The sequence below is a fragment of the Triturus cristatus genome, chromosome 7 (genome assembly GCF_964204655.1).
Source record: "Triturus cristatus chromosome 7, aTriCri1.1, whole genome shotgun sequence".
Lineage (NCBI taxonomy): Eukaryota > Metazoa > Chordata > Amphibia > Caudata > Salamandridae > Triturus > Triturus cristatus.
Genome location: NC_140590.1, coordinates 926,907,897 through 926,923,763, shown reverse-complemented (window position 1 = coordinate 926,923,763; position 15,867 = coordinate 926,907,897). Strand labels below are relative to the sequence as shown.

The following is a 15,867-nucleotide window of genomic DNA, read 5'->3' as shown; positions in this document are numbered from 1 at the left end:
AAGACCGTCAAAAGCCATTCGGAAATCCAGTTTGGATTAGTTTCCAACCGACTCCATCCAAATGGCTTTGGTCGGAAATAAATCCAAACTGCTGATTACGATGCCGTAGGAACGGCTACGACCAAGGGTTGGAGCCATTTTCTACGGCATCGTTATCGGCCCCTTGATGTTTTTACCTCATTTTGGTTGGGCTAGGTAAAAATGCCTCGGATTGCAGTCGGCTGGCAGGACATTACCTATGCTTACAGTATTAATTATGCAACATTTTCTTAGTTTTGTGCATATACAATTTAAATATTCTTTCTTTTTCCATATAAAAATGAATCTTAGAAAACGTCAGTAAAAAATTACCTATGAGGGAGCAAGTCCTAGGACAACATCTACTAATCACCCTTTCAAAGAACCTTAAAACTTACAATCCAAAAAATAAAACCAAATGACCATTACAAACAGGAAAGTCATAAATCATCCAGAGGTGGATGACACGTCACATAGTTATTGAACCATCGCGTGTACCTTCTTAGCAGTGTTATGCCATTCTCTCCTTGCCAGACACTGGGTGACTCCGGGTCTTGTTCCTAACCTTCACTATTGTTGTAAGAACGGTTTACCAACATCAGTACCAAGACCATGTTAGCAGTATTTTCTCCAACACCACCCTCCACCCATACTACTGAACCCCCAAGAACCTCTGCATACACATACGAACATGACTGCCACAATACAATACCATGATGATACACATTGCTGATACAGCACAAACAACGGACCAAACATTTCAATTTTCCACTCTTCCTCACCGCCTGAATGATGTACACCTGAGCTGGTTATGAGCACATAAACCTGGCAAATTATCTCCTAACCTATCTACACTTCACCAAGGCATTCCACAAGCATCTTTTCTCCCTTTTGCTTTTTTCAATATGAACCACTTGCCTGGTCATTCACCAACCTGGGCCTAATTTATTTAAAGATACATATAACAATTATACACAAACCTTTCTGCAGGATGTCAAGTGTGGGGATAAACAGAGTATAGCCCCCTGCTTCCTATAGAAAGAGGTACATGATAAGGCTGGCCTCTCTTCCCTTTACTATTTGCATTGACCACTGAACCTCTAGACACTTAGATTTGTATGGATAAATTGGTATATAGGTTTAATCGGAGTGACGGTAGAAATGTCTGCATGTCCATAAGTTGCTTTTATATGTGAAATACCCAGATGGACAGATCAGAGACTTCGGGATATTCTTGAGATATTTGTGGAAGTACTGTAATAGGTTGTTAACTGGGACAATTCGATCATCTACCCAGAACAAAGGGAAAACTCAGAAATGAACTGGCAATCTCGCCTGACCACAGCATAGGCTAGTTTTAAATACCTGGGTAGACACATCGCTAAAGATCATAGGTTTCATGGGAGATAAATCTAGCCCCTTTGCTGACGTCAGCATGTACAGAACTGAGCTTTCGGAATTCTCTCTGTATCTTAATTACAGGGAGAGTGGCCTTGTTCAAAATAGTCTTATTACTCTAATTACTAAATGTCCTATAGAGCTATCCCTTCCTAATCCCATATGACGTCTTACAGAGACTACAAGGGAAATCTTACACCTTCTTATGTGCCTAAAAGACACCCAAAATGTATTTAATCAATGTATGCAGCCTTCGTACATGGGAGGAATGGCGATGTCTGATGCCCAGTTATATTACTGGGTTTGCCCATTTAGCCGTAGTTAATGATTGGTTGTTTGGTAAGAAAATTGATTAGTCCAGGAGGATGGACCAAGTAGAAATTAAGATGGCGGTAATGCTTAAAGCCATAAACAGCAGACAGATACCATCCTCTTTGCCACCGTTCACAAGAGTGGTTTGTAAATGTTGGAACAAGAGGCTAAAATGGAGAAGCTGGAATGAATGATTTATTGAAGAAGAATCCTCTTGCATGCCTACTTGAAGTCTGAGCAACTTTATTAAGCATAAATGAACAATTTATCAACTCAGAAGATTGAGCATAAAAGAATCTCCCGTCCACCCACCGCCCTCACACACACAGTTTAAAGAGTATTTACAGCTAAATTTCTATTAATTTTTTGCAAACAAGCACCAACTGAACACGCATGGCAGAAACCAAAATAGTTAGGTCACTGTTGGTGTAAAGCATTCTCGTGAGAAACACGCTAATTATCTTCAGAAAAGACACAAGTAACGTAAACCTCTAGACGCTGAGTTGATTACTTGTGAATTTTCACTTAGAGATACCAAGAATGAGAGTGAGACTAAATATGTCAGAAGCAGCACTGCCTGTACGACAGTGGTTAACATGGTCAAACAAAATGACACTGGCTATCATGATAATGTTGAGTGCATGCGAGCAGTTTCTCAAAGGGACTCTAGAGGCAACGCTCTGGCATGGGGCATGTCTGAAGCTGGTCAACAATCTGGATGGCTCCTCACCCTAGAATACTAGCAGTGTATCGAAACTGGGGGGCATGTGGGACGGGGGGCATGTGGGACTGGGCGCATATGAACTCCTTCATGTCTATCTGTTCAATATGAATAACAAATAGTAAAAACAAGAGTGCAGATGATTTTTTATCTTTCCTACATGTGTTTATACCATTTTAAATAATTTTTATTGCTAGGAGCATTTTGAATACAATTTATTGGGGAAGCTTGACCTCGGAGCCCTGTCAATTTCGATAGCCAACCTTGGAGGGGAAGCTGCTGGTGTCCTGTCCTGCTCACCTGGAGCCCTGCTGTTGCCTCGCCTCGCTCCGAGTATCCCTGCTGCTGCCGCCAAAACACGCCGTGGCTCTGGTGCGGGGAGACTACAGCTCCCAGGCGCCCTAGCGCCCCCTGACGTCATCCAAGCGCCCGGAGGCGCTCAAAAGACCGCCGCTCCCTCAGTGGAGCGGGAAGCTTGACCTCGGAGCCCTGTCAATTTCGATAGCCAACCTTGGAGGGGAAGCTGCTGGTATCCTGTCCTGCTCACCTGGAGCCCTGCTGTTGCCTCGCCTCGCTCCGAGTATCCCTGCTGCTGCCGCCAAAACACGCCGCGGCTCTGGTGTGGGGAGACTACAGCTCCCAGGTGCCCTAGCGCCCCCTGACGTCATCCAAGCGCCCGGAGGCGCTCAAAAGACCGCCGCTCCCTCGGTGGAGCGGGAAGCTTGACCTCGGAGCCCTGTCAATTTCGATAGCCAACCTTGGAGGGGAAGCTGCTGGTATCCTGTCCTGCTCACCTGGAGCCCTGCTGTTGCCTCGCCTCGCTCCGAGTATCCCTGCTGCTGCCGCCAAAACACGCCGCGGCTCTGGTGCGGGGAGACTACAGCTCCCAGGCGCCCTAGCGCCCCCTGACGTCATCCAAGCGCTCGGAGGCGCTCAAAAGACCGCCGCTCCCTCCGCGCCGCGGGACGCGCGCGGGCGGGTGCCGGGAGAAGCCCGGGACAAGGGCGGGACCGTCTGTGGCCGTCCGGGGCAGACCGTGGCAGGGCTGGGCCACGACCCCTGTGACTTCACCCTTGAGCACTAGACACGTGAGTTTGCTGTCAATCCTTCACTCTGAGGAACCGGATTGCTGTGGTTTGGCGTGACTCATAGTTCTGATATTTTGACAAGAACCTTGATTGGGTGCAGTATATACCTCTCTGCTTTTGGGGCTGATATTTTTGGTACAATTGTGTTCTGACTATGTCGAGCAACAAATTGGATTTAGGTGTAGTTGCAGCTGGCCCTATGGATAACTACTTAGTGAAAGTAGTCAATAAAATCAATAATGATCGCAGACTTTCCCTTGGAAAGGGGGGCCCCTCTGTTCTGCCTGATACCGCTTGCATACCTGTGGTTGTTAACCCTTTTGACGATATAACCAGTGTATGTGTTAGTCCAGTTGCAACGGTAGAAGGCCAGGTTCCTTCTGAGAACTTGGTGGATTGTTTCGATCCTCAGGATTTGGCCACCGATACATCTGAGGAGGTCCTTCCTAGCCCAAGACCAGTAAGAGCTTGTAGGAAATAATTAAATAAAAGGGGGGGCGAGGCCCACTAAAAAAAGAGCAGAAGCTTTACACAAAGTTCAAAATGGTACCGCTTCTGGGTCTGGTCTACAGGAAACAAGTAGATTGGGTGGTAACATTTTAGATCCAGTTCAATTTGCATCACTAATTGCTACTCTTGAGGCTAAATTTGAGACTCTGTTAGCCGAGCACACGCAATCCTTACTGCTTCAATTAAAAAATACCAACAAGGAAGTACAGAGGCTTGGTGATTTGGTAGCGAAACTTCTGCCAGGTAGTGGGGAATGTAAGTCACCAGATATTGGCTGTGTTGGGGTCACTGATGATAACGTAAATAAATCTTCGCTACTACCTTCCCAGGCACCCGCACCTCTAGATCCTGCCTGTTCTGACCCTCCACCTCCTACTATTCCAGTTAAGCTACCCTCTGCGGGACAAGATGGTACCTTTATTCCTAGATATGGAACTTCCTCTGGTTTTACTAATCTCCCCCCCGAGTGTGCTCCTTATGTGGTCGTCTTGACAAATGTGCCTGTTTTAGGAAACTTGCACGCCCAATCTAGAGAGGAAACACATGAGTCGCTAAAAAATAAAACTGTAGCTTGGCTCAATAGAAGATGTGGCTTCCCAGTACATCTTGCTGATCAAATTATTTCCACTAGAAGGACAAAGTGGGTTGGTCCGTCCCAGAAAGGCTGCAGTGGGGACTGTGTTATAGTTAACTTTAGATCTCCACAACATGTTAATACAGTCCTGATACGTGCAGCTTCCTTGACGACCGAAAATACTAGTGTGTGTGCGCGCCCGTTGGGTTATTTTTATAAATGTTATGGGAGTTTCCCGAACAGAGCGGTATTAAAACCCGTTTTAACTAGGGTTCCTCGGGGGCTTTTAGAACCCCAGTGGGACAATATGGCAACTTTTTGTAGGGAAGACCACAACATTACCACCCGCAATAGATTTGAGGTACTCTCAGGCCTAGACGCCTGCGATTGACAGGAGGATTCTGTAATTCAGGGGAGCGCTAGTGTGGTAACCCTTGTTCCCAGAGAAAATGCTGAACCCATAACGCACCATGGAACCCCACAATCAAATTCTGTTATTATTGCATCTGATTCCGGCGAAACCATAAAATTTATGAGTTGGAATATTGCGGGTCTACGGTCAAAGAAGAGTGACTGTGGTTGGTTAGATATTTTGCAACAATATGACATCATTGCCCTACAAGAGACTTGGGATAAGGACTGTGACTTCTGGATGGATGGTTATACCTCTTATTTTGTACCGGCCCGGAGTTCTAATGCGGGAAGAGACAGGGGAGGCCTTATGTTCCTTGTTACTGTAAATATTTTGGGCTGTGTCAAGAAGATTGTAAGTACCTCCTATAATTGCCTTATCCTGGAAGTTAGTTTGGCAAATGATGTTAAGTTCCTGTTAATTAACTGTTATAATTCCCAGCAAGAAGAGTCCCCTAATGAGCATATCCTTTGGTTGACTGAATTTTTTAAAACCTATAAGGACAATCATACCACTTTTTGCCATTATATTTTGATGGGTGATTTTAATGTTCATTTATGCAATGTTAATTGCCACTACAGAGAAAAGGATGGCCCTGAATTTTCAAACCCCCAACATTTTGAACATAGTTCTAAAGGGGTTGCCATGGAGTCCCTTTTGTCAAATACCAATCTCTATGAGGTAGGATTTCGGGATAAGCATTCTCGTGTCCCCACCTATGTTGCAAGGGATAGGGAAACCATAATCGATTATATATTTTTATCAGCAGGGCTTTTAAATTATGTGCTCTTTTATAACGCCCTGCGCTCCTGTTTTAGCGATCACAACCCGGTGATATTGATCTTGGCCAACGTTTTTCCAATTATAGATAAACGTAATTTGACACCTGTGGTGGTTTCTGTGAATGCTAAAGATCAAGGGAGGAGATTACAATGGTCCAAGGTTATTCCTGAAGATTTCTTTAATTCAATTATTTCAAAGGTTGGTTCCGAATTAAATACATGTACCGACCCATCCTCTCATAACAAAGACATAATAATGGCCTTTGATACCATTTGTTCTCAAGTAGCTACGGAACTTACCACCAAAGGGGGCCCTGTTAAACCCAAAACCATCCAAGGCTGGTTCAATCATAGCTGTACTTCAGCTTTTAACCAACTTAAAAAAGCCCTTAATGAAAAACCGAGGAACAAAGGATTGGTCACACAGTTAAGGAAAGCATACTCTCAAGTAATACTGACACGGAAGAGGGAAATAAAACAAGAAGCTTGGGTAGCCCTAATGGATAACGCTATCCTGAAAAATAGTTCCAAATTCTGGGAAATTATTAATTCCCCTTTTTTATCTGGCTCCCAGAACACGGCGTTGGAATTGAATATCCCCGAGGAAGACTGGCTTGCCCACTTCGAAAATATTTATGGGAGTAATCTCGAGCAGGAAGCATTTAAGATCTCAATTTCTAGTTCGCCCCTCCCTCCTATTATTTTTACCATTGAAGAGGTGGAGAAAGCAATTGAGGGTTCGGCCGGTCGCAAGGCACCAGGCCCTGATGGGGTGCCTACGGATATGTACAAGGCTAATCCCAAGTACTGGGCCAAAATTTTGTTAAATGTTTTTAATTCTGCATCTTTAGTAGCCCCACCGAAATCATGGTCCCAGTCTATTATAATCCCTGTGTTTAAGAAGGGTCAAAGGGGAGATCCTAGATGCTATCGACCTATATCCCTGTTAGATTCCTCGTTTAAAATTTTGGGAAAAGTTATCCTGGCCAGGATAAATAACTGGGCAACTGACAAAGGGGTTATCTCTAACGCCCAGTATGGGTTTAGATCGGGGAGGGGTACAGAGGACCAATGCCTGAATTTATATTTAATTATCGCAAAGTATACCAAAGCCTCTGAGGGCTCGATTTTTGCAGGTTTTATGGACCTGTCTACGGCTTTTGACCTGGTCAACAGGTCTAAGCTTTGGTCAATACTTCTAGAGTTAGGCTTGGATAAGCCCCTCATGTACTTTATGGCAGAATTACACAAAGACCTGAAGGCCTCAATTAGGATGACTAAGGAGGGGAAATGCACTGCTAGCTTTAAATCTGGTAGAGGGGTACGCCAGGGGTGTATTCTTGCCCCTTTGCTATTTACTTTGTATATAAATTCCCTAGAAGATAGTTTGCTAGCTGCCTCCCTTGATATCCCTAGGATTGATGGTATTCCCGTACCTGTGCTTCTTTATGCGGTTGATACCGTTCTTTTGGCACGGACTCCACTTGGTCTCCAAAGACTATTGAATTCTTTTGGTAATTTTATGTCATCTTTGGACCTGGTGGTTAATAACGGCAAATCCCATATAATGGCATTGGGGAAGGGAAAAAACCAACTTAAAACGTTTTACTGCAATGGAGTGGCTATTTCTAGAGTCAAAGTTTTCACCTACTTGGGCATCGTTTTTGACGATAAAGGCAATTGGTTACCCCAAGTAACTACAAAGGTGAAAGCTGTGCGTAGTTCTTCGGCCGCAATTTTGAGCTTCGCAAAAAGGTTGGGAGGGAAACCCTGTGAGGCTATTTTGAAAATTTACCAAGCTAAAACTATATCGGTAGCTAGGTATGGGGCCGCTATTTGGGGGTATATAAACCCCGAATCCATCCAAATAGAAGAGAATAAATTCTTTCGTGCCCTCCTTGGCCTCCCCCAATCCACTGCGACCTATTCAGTACATCTAGAATTGGGGATGGGATATATCTCTGACACTTTAAAGTTAGCCCCACTTTTGCTATGGATAAGAACCTGGTTGAACCCGGATCTTACAATGAATCACAATATCTTAAAAGAATGTTCTAAATTGGACAACTGGAAGAATATTCAGTGGCTGTCTTACATTAAATTGATTGCAAAGACGGTAGGACGACCTGAACTCTTTTCCAACCCCGGAAGTTTAAGGAAAGCAGATTTAAGGTGGGTTAAGACGTACTTTATTAAGCACTGCGAGGATGAGCGAGAATCTCAAGAGCTCGGTAAAACTTCAGTAAGGGCTCACCTCTTGCTTAATTTATCCATGGTCATGCACCCATATTTATCTATGGTTACGAATAATTATCATAGGTGGCTTTTGACAAAGTTTCGTTTTAACCAAATACATCAGGTTTTAAGCGTTCCGCAGGGTTGGTTTAGATCTGAAGATGGGGTTCCTTGCAGATGTGACAACTTCTCTGCCCAAGACATTATGCATTTCTTATTTTTCTGTCCATTGTACCTAGAGGCCAGGAAAAGGTTTATCCGGCCTATTTTGAGAAAGGAGGCTTTTGCCCAGGTAAAACCAGCATTATTATTTTTGCAATTAATGGAATCATCAACAACTATGTTTTGTGTGGCTAGCTTTTTAGTTGCCTATATCAGATCAAGGAAATCAAGATTGACCGCTTTGGAAGACATCAATTAGTTTTTATACTGGGAATCACCGGGGAAACTTATTTATTTTTTAATATGTATATGATGGATTGTTTTTCCTTTTTATCTGTGTAAAATGTATTGTACACTTTTATGATTTTAATTAATCGAATAAAGTGGTTTTGATTGATTGATACAATTTATTTTTTAAAAATAAGTAAATTTATTTATATTTTAGATTATTATACTTTTATTTCTTTGTTTAATTTATTTTAAGAATTAGATTTCCTTTTCTAAAATTATTAATTGTATGTTTACACTTTTATAATATATATATATATATATATATATACACACACATAGACCTCTTTCTATCTGTATTTTTTTAAAGTTCTTATAATGTTAAATACTTTAAAATATTTTTGTACACTATATTTTTGTACTCAATATTTTTGTACTTTACATTGTAAGTATAAAAAGTCCACAATATTTTTGGAGCGATATTTTTGCATCTCAATATGTTTGACCTAGATACAACACAAGCAGCACGCAGCAGCGTACACAGAGGTGTGGCTAAAGTAATGGTGAATGGAAGCCAGATCAAACGCTAAGTGAGAGGGATAATGACAGCTGGGCAGTAAAGAACAAGTTACTTACCTTTGGAAATGCTCTTTCTGGCGGATACTCTATCTAACCACAGATGACTCACCTAGTGAATATCTCAAGGCGCCAGAAAAACCGTGAAGAAGGGCACTATCCGAAAACAGTCTGTACCTGCTCAACCCAAGTGGGGCAGCTGTATGACTATCGCAGTTAGCAGGCCTCCAGCGAATACGGACTGAAAGCTGGAGGCTGACCCATGCATACCACAACCCAGAGAATAGGTGAGAAACAGAGAGTAATAAAGCCCTTAAGAGAATAATACCTAAAGAGCTGGAGCTCTGCACCTGCACTATTTTCTACACCTGAAAGACTCTAGGATATGAAAGGAGCAGAAGTGGGGTAGTGATAGGGGAGGTGGGGCGTTACCCTTCCTAGCTATACTAGCCTTACACCAGCATGTGGGGTATTTGACAACTCCTGTAAATGTGAGGTTTTGCATCAGAATAGTTTTCTTTTTGCTAAGACAAGCACTGGGTTGGACAATCACGTTACTCCGCTGCTAGATGTCTGCTGAGCTCTCAGCCTGTTGAACCCTAACTATAAGAAGCCGGTGACTGCTTGCCATTGCCACCACTGACTGTCAAATACTGAAGAGATTTTACTTTGCAGAGCCACAGTAGGAAAGAGCCAGATCAGAAGAGGCAAATGACACAGCGGCCTACCGAAAGGGGTGTGACATATGGCCTGCTACATTTAAAAATATCAATTATTAGGAACGTCAAGGGTGTTCGCTACAGCAATAGCTCTACACCTACACATACCAATTCAATACACTGGTGCACTAATATATTGTTCAAATTAAAAGGCAATTTAAGATGGTGGTCACCAAAGGTTTCTGATCAAACTTAAAAGAAACAAAAGGATCCGTACTTCAATGGGAAAGTGTTTAAAGAAACCGTCTGCATGTAGCTTCCAAAACTACACTTACAAATTTAGAAAACACATCTTTTTTTAAAATTATATAAGCTAGTCTGCCATATTATATATGCATTTTAGTGCATTGCTCGTCCATGCATTCATGCATAATTAGTTTCATCATTATAAAACCACTTGCTTGAACTCACCTTCTTGGATTGGCAGCTCCATAGGGTTGCCAGTGGGGGAATGCAGAATCTTTTGGTAGTTTTGTGCACTTTGGTCAAATAACTGAACGAGAAGAGTGCAGGATTTTTCATATTCACAGCGGCTAACTGTACAAAGTTGTTCAAGCTGCTGAAATACAGTTGCCGTATCGTCAAGCGGATCATCCAAGCCATCTCTGAAATACATGTAAATAGTCTGCTTAACAAAATTAAACAGTTTTTGTGTGATTTTTATTACGACAGGTTACTTATAGGAATCACGTCACAGCAAGAGCCCAGCCCTATTGTTGGGAGCCTTCAAGGATACCCTCTGTGTATTTGGCATCCTCACACTCGGGAGCTTAAGCAGAATTATTAACTGGTTACGGAGGTCCTAAGAATCCGCATACAGCTGTCTGTTTCTGGAGAATTTCAGGTGGAAACCCTAAATTGTCAGGGAAGCCTTATGCTAACCAGTAGTTGTGGCGTCATCCACCACGATAAGGGTTGCTTTAACTATGAAGATTTCTACAAATTATGGTATTGATGGGTTGGCATGGGGGCAACATTTAACAGCTAAGAGGTAGGACTGCTACTTCAATCATACTGCTTGCAACTCATCTATACTAGTTGCCAAATGTCTTCCTTAACATATATTACCCTTTAGTGTTTGCTAATTTTCGTAGCTCAATTTAAATGGCTGTTTTTAATTGTTTAATACTTCCACAGTGCTTCACGCCACAAGTAGCACTTTTAAAAGCTATATAACTACAGTATAAACAAAAAAATACATTTACAAAATCTAGACAAATTGAACCAAATAAATCAGTTACAAATGTATCAAAGGGCTTCAACTCTGCTTGCAAAAACAATTTCAACAATCTATTTTTTGAAAAGTTTTAGAACTCCCCAAACACCCTGATTGTTTTGATTTCTACTATGAGGTCTGTTAGAAAATGGGTCTCTAGTTGGCAGAGGCATGCACCCTGTCCACGTAGGGACTGCTATCCTACTCAGGGTAACCTAGAAACACACTAAAAGAAAACTTGTGCTCATTCTCTGGTAGCTTGACACGGAGCAGTCAGGCTTATCTAAAGAGGCAATGTATAAAGTATTTGTGTAACATACAAACACAGTAACACAATAAAAACACCACAAAAATACTCCACTGAGGTATAAAAAAATAACTAGGGGCCATATGTAGGTAGCATACAAGTTACCACTTCTTAAATACCGAACTTTACCGATTCGGTATTTAAGAAGTGGTAACTCGTATGTAGGTAATCATTTGGTAAATATTACCGAATCGGAGAAATTCGGTAATTACCGAATCGGTATTTACCGATTCGGTAATGAGGCATACCTTCCCATTGATTCCTATGGGCCTGGAGGCCCATAGGAATCAATGGGAAGGTATGCCTCATTACCGAATCGGTAAATACCGATTCGGTAATGGGGGGAGCACATTCAAGGGTGGCAGGGTGTCACATTGACACCCTGTTGCACCCCTGATTCCTGCATGTGTGCACATGTGGCACACATACATGCCCTAAGGGCATGTATGTCTGCCACATGGCACTGTTAGTCCAGCAAAATATTGCTTTTTGCAATGAATTCGGTATTTAGCACCAACATATATTTGGTGCTAAATACCGAATTATTTTCCCTACACATCACTCATTTGAGTGTCACCTACATCACATTTCAGGATTCGGTATTTACCGAATCGGTAAAATTACCGATTCGGTAATTTTACCGATTCGGTAAATTACCGAATCTTGAAATGTTCCCCCTACATAGCAAAAGCCTAAATACAGGTCGGTAACGGGATAATTACCGAAAATCGGCCGTTACCGACCGGTATTAGGCTACCTACATATGGCCCTTAATGAATAAAACGAGACCAAAACGACAAAAATCAGATACGTAGATACAGAGTTATGAATTTTTGAAGCAAAAAAAATCTAAAATCTAGTGCTTAAGAGTCAAATAGCACTGAGGGGTTACTTGAGGTCACGCTGGAGCAGGGTAAATCTAAAGTTCAGGTCAACCACAAAAGAGGGCAGGCCGGCTACAAGACCTACACAGGGTCTGCTGAAAAAGTACCTTGGATGGAGCAAGCGTCAGCATCGAAGATTTGATGCGCTGGTTCCAATTTACGCAGTCGGTAGAGGTGTCGTAGTTGAGCCTCACAGTCAGGTCCCACGTCGTAGAGTCGCACAGGGATGTCCTCGAATCGGCACTGCGACGGCGTTGAAGGGCACTGTGGCAGTTCCGAATGGAGCAAAGTCGTCCCTGCATTGATTGACAGTTCGGGACAGAAAAAATCCCCTTTTCAAGGGCCCAGGACTGGATTGACACCACTTGGCAGAGCTGGAATCACAGATGGCAGAGTCCAAGTGCTGTTGCAGAGTTGAAGGAAGTCTTGGATGGCCCTGAGACTTCAGAACAGGGGGCAAGCCTTTGGAGAAACTCTGGTTTCAAGTGAGATGGATATAGTCATTGTCCTCAGAAGGGCAGGGAGCAGCGGAGCAGCATGGCAAAGCAGAAAAGCAGTTTGTCCAGAGCAGTAGTCAAGCAGAGTGGCAATCCTTGTAGCACAGCTGTCTTTACTCCTGGCAGAGTTCTTCACAGGTCCAGTAGTGTACTGTCTTGGTAGGGTCAGCGCCCCAGTACTTATACCCAAATGTGCTTTTCAAGTGGGGGTGGCTTTAAAGGAAGCCCTTGAAGTGCACAGGTCCCCGTTCAACCCAGCCCTGACTGTGGGGGGTAATCAGCCGTGTGTGTGGGGTAACAGGACACACTGCCTATTCAGGTGTAAGTTTCAGCTCCCCCTCTCTCTTCCTGCCCAGAAAGAGCTATCAGAATGTCGATGAATGCAGATGAATTTTCTATCACACCCCCCCTTCCTGTGTTTGTGGCTGTCTAGAGGGAATGCACGAAGTGTAGTTGTCCCCCACCTCAGATGTGTATTGCAGACAGGCTGCAGGCACACAGAGCTAAGTGCAGAAAAATGTCCACGTTCTAAAAGTGGCATTTCTAAAATAGTCATGTTAAATCCATCTTTATCACTAAAGAGGATTTTTCATTACTATTCCAAAGATATGAAACATGATGCAACTACTCCTTTCTAACCAGGAATTACAGGCTAAAAGTGTATTAAGGAATTCTCAATGCTGGCCTATGAGATTGGTAGGCCTCACAGTGGTGAAAAACAAATTTAGCTGTATGTCAATACTAGGACATGTAAAACTTACCAGCACTTATCACACCTTTTTCTTACACAGCACCCAGCCCTTGGGGCTACCTAGGGCCTACCTTAGGGGCGACGTATGAGTAATAATAGGGGAGTTTAAGGCTTGGTAAGGGGTTTTAAATGCCAAGTCATAGTGGCAGTAAACTGCATAAACAGGCATTGCAATGGCAGGCCTGAAACAGGTTTGAAAGGCTACTTGTGTGGGTAGTTCAACCAGTGCCCAAGCCCGCTAGTAGCATTTATTACAAGCCCAGGGTACATGGTATACCACTTTACAAGAGACTTATAAGTAAACTAGGTATGCCAATCATGTATACACCAACGTCACCATGTTTAGGGGAGAAGCACATGCACTTTAGAATTGATTGGCAGAGGTAAAATACTCAGAGGCCTAAGGCCAACAAAAAGATACATCAACAAGAAGAGTTTAGTAGTTAAAAGGTTTGGGGGGAAACCACCCTGAGGATGACAGGTCTAACACATGACCCCTGAGCTGAAAGTAGGGAGGCCTACCCAACCTCTAGGGAGTTCTCATCACTAAGGCAGAAGAACTTAGACAGACCATCAGCGTTGGCGTGGTCTACCCGAGATCTGTGTTCCACCCTGACGTCCATACCCTGTAGGGAAATGGACCACTTCAATGATTTTGGATTCTCACCCCTCATTTGCATGAGCCATCGGAGGTCCACTGGTCAGTATGAATCAGGAGGTGAGTGACAAACAAGTATGGCCTCAACTTCTCCAGTGCCCAGACCACAGCAAAAGCTTCTCCTTCTATTGCACTCCAACTTTGTTCCCTAGGGAGTAACCTCCTAGAGATGAAGACTGCAGGTTGGTTTAGGACCTCTTCATGTTCCAATGCCACGTTCTAATGAATCTGTCTGAATGATAAACTCCTAGGAGAAGTCAGGGGCCGTGAGCACAGGGGCTGTGCCCATTGCCTGCTTTAGGGAGTCAAATGCTTTTTTGGCATGCCTCTGTCCAAATCACATTTTTGATTTGCTTCTTAGATGTCATCTCTGTGAAGGGGACAACAATGGTGCCATATCACTTGACAGATTCTTTTATTTCCACCACATGTGCAGCACCCGGCTGGGTCCCATGTGAGTTACTCACCTTCCTTTTCTTCACATTGGGTGTCACACACTTCTTATGATAACAGAGATTCCTTTTTATACCAGGTACCAGCCTTTCCTCATCCTTCATTAAATCAGGTTCAAAAGGGGTACTCCTTAGTCCTCACTCTCTCCTTCTTTTTATTGTAGAAGTCCCTATACCGTTAGGTCCCATCCACATAGGGGTCGAAACGCCGTCGACGAAAATAAAGCGAACCACTCCCACCATACACTGTTTTGGAGGGTCGACTTTATAATTATATTGGAAATTATTCTATGTATTTTTTCACTAATTGTCACAAATTTTGATATGTTCCATTGTTTCACTGGGGACACAATACACTACTCAATTGAACTATTGTTTTTTACTATGACTATATAAATTACTGTTGTCTTTACCCTATATTGAGTTGTGTACAGTACTTTTCTCCTTCTGACAACACATTAACCCTATAATTCATAGCGATTGCGCATTAGAATATCATAATCCCATTTATACTTTTGTCTACCACAGGAACCGTTGTTTCTGCATATAATACTGCTGGTTTTCCACATCCACTCCCTTTTACCCTTCTTGGCAGCTGGCTGAGCCATCAGTGGCATAGCTAGGAACTTTGTCGCATGTGGAGGTCTCGGCCTTTCCAGCCCCGCGGCCGCACTGAAGGCCCCCCCCCCTGGTTACGCCACTGTGGGCCATTGTTCCAGGTCCAACAGACTCTGCATTCTAAGACAATTCAATCATAATTATTAAGTTCTAGTTTCGAAACCATTTACCTTTCAGTGTAACTTCTAGTCCATTTTAAATTACATGGCTTACAGAGGATTTTCTATTATCAATTATTTCTTTATTGGTATGGAGGTATATTGCATTGCTAGTCCACAGTGATGTAAACAAGGATGTTAATGAAGAGATGATATCTGATGTCACTGATGATGTCATGTGAAATCATGTGTAAAATTATTAGGAGTGTATTGGGGCAAGTTGTGGTTTAGCATTAATTGGCAATTTTCAGTGTTTTTTCTATTGAAATGTATTAACCTTAACATCACATTACCCGTGTTTTTAGTGAATATATACAATAGTGATTAGCACAGTGATACCGGTTACTAAGACAAACACAACACACATTGGCAAAGTCAATTGGTCTGTTGTAGGCTTCAAGACTTTGTACATGCCCATTTTGTTTTGTCAAATGTTTGCAAAACTTTCTTGTTGTGGAAGGTGACAGTTCCTCATCAATCAAAAAAACTGACTGAAAGCAAAATTTATTTTGGTCTCAATAAGTGCACATGATCATTGCAGTAGTTGGCAGTTAAGGAAACTATTTTGTGTGCGGATGTGCTACATGTGAA

General features: G+C 42.8%; 1 protein-coding gene across 1 annotated transcript in view; it reads right to left on the bottom strand.

Moving 5' to 3' along the window:
- The window catches only part of RANBP17 (RAN binding protein 17), a 1,191,453-nt gene that overhangs the window by 912,839 nt on the left and 262,747 nt on the right, over window positions 1-15,867 (bottom strand). Inside the window, exon 12 of the mRNA XM_085617873.1 lies at window positions 10,147-10,340. Within this exon, the coding sequence (XP_085473999.1) occupies window positions 10,147-10,340 (194 nt within the window). The remainder of the gene's footprint in view (window positions 1-10,146; window positions 10,341-15,867) is intronic.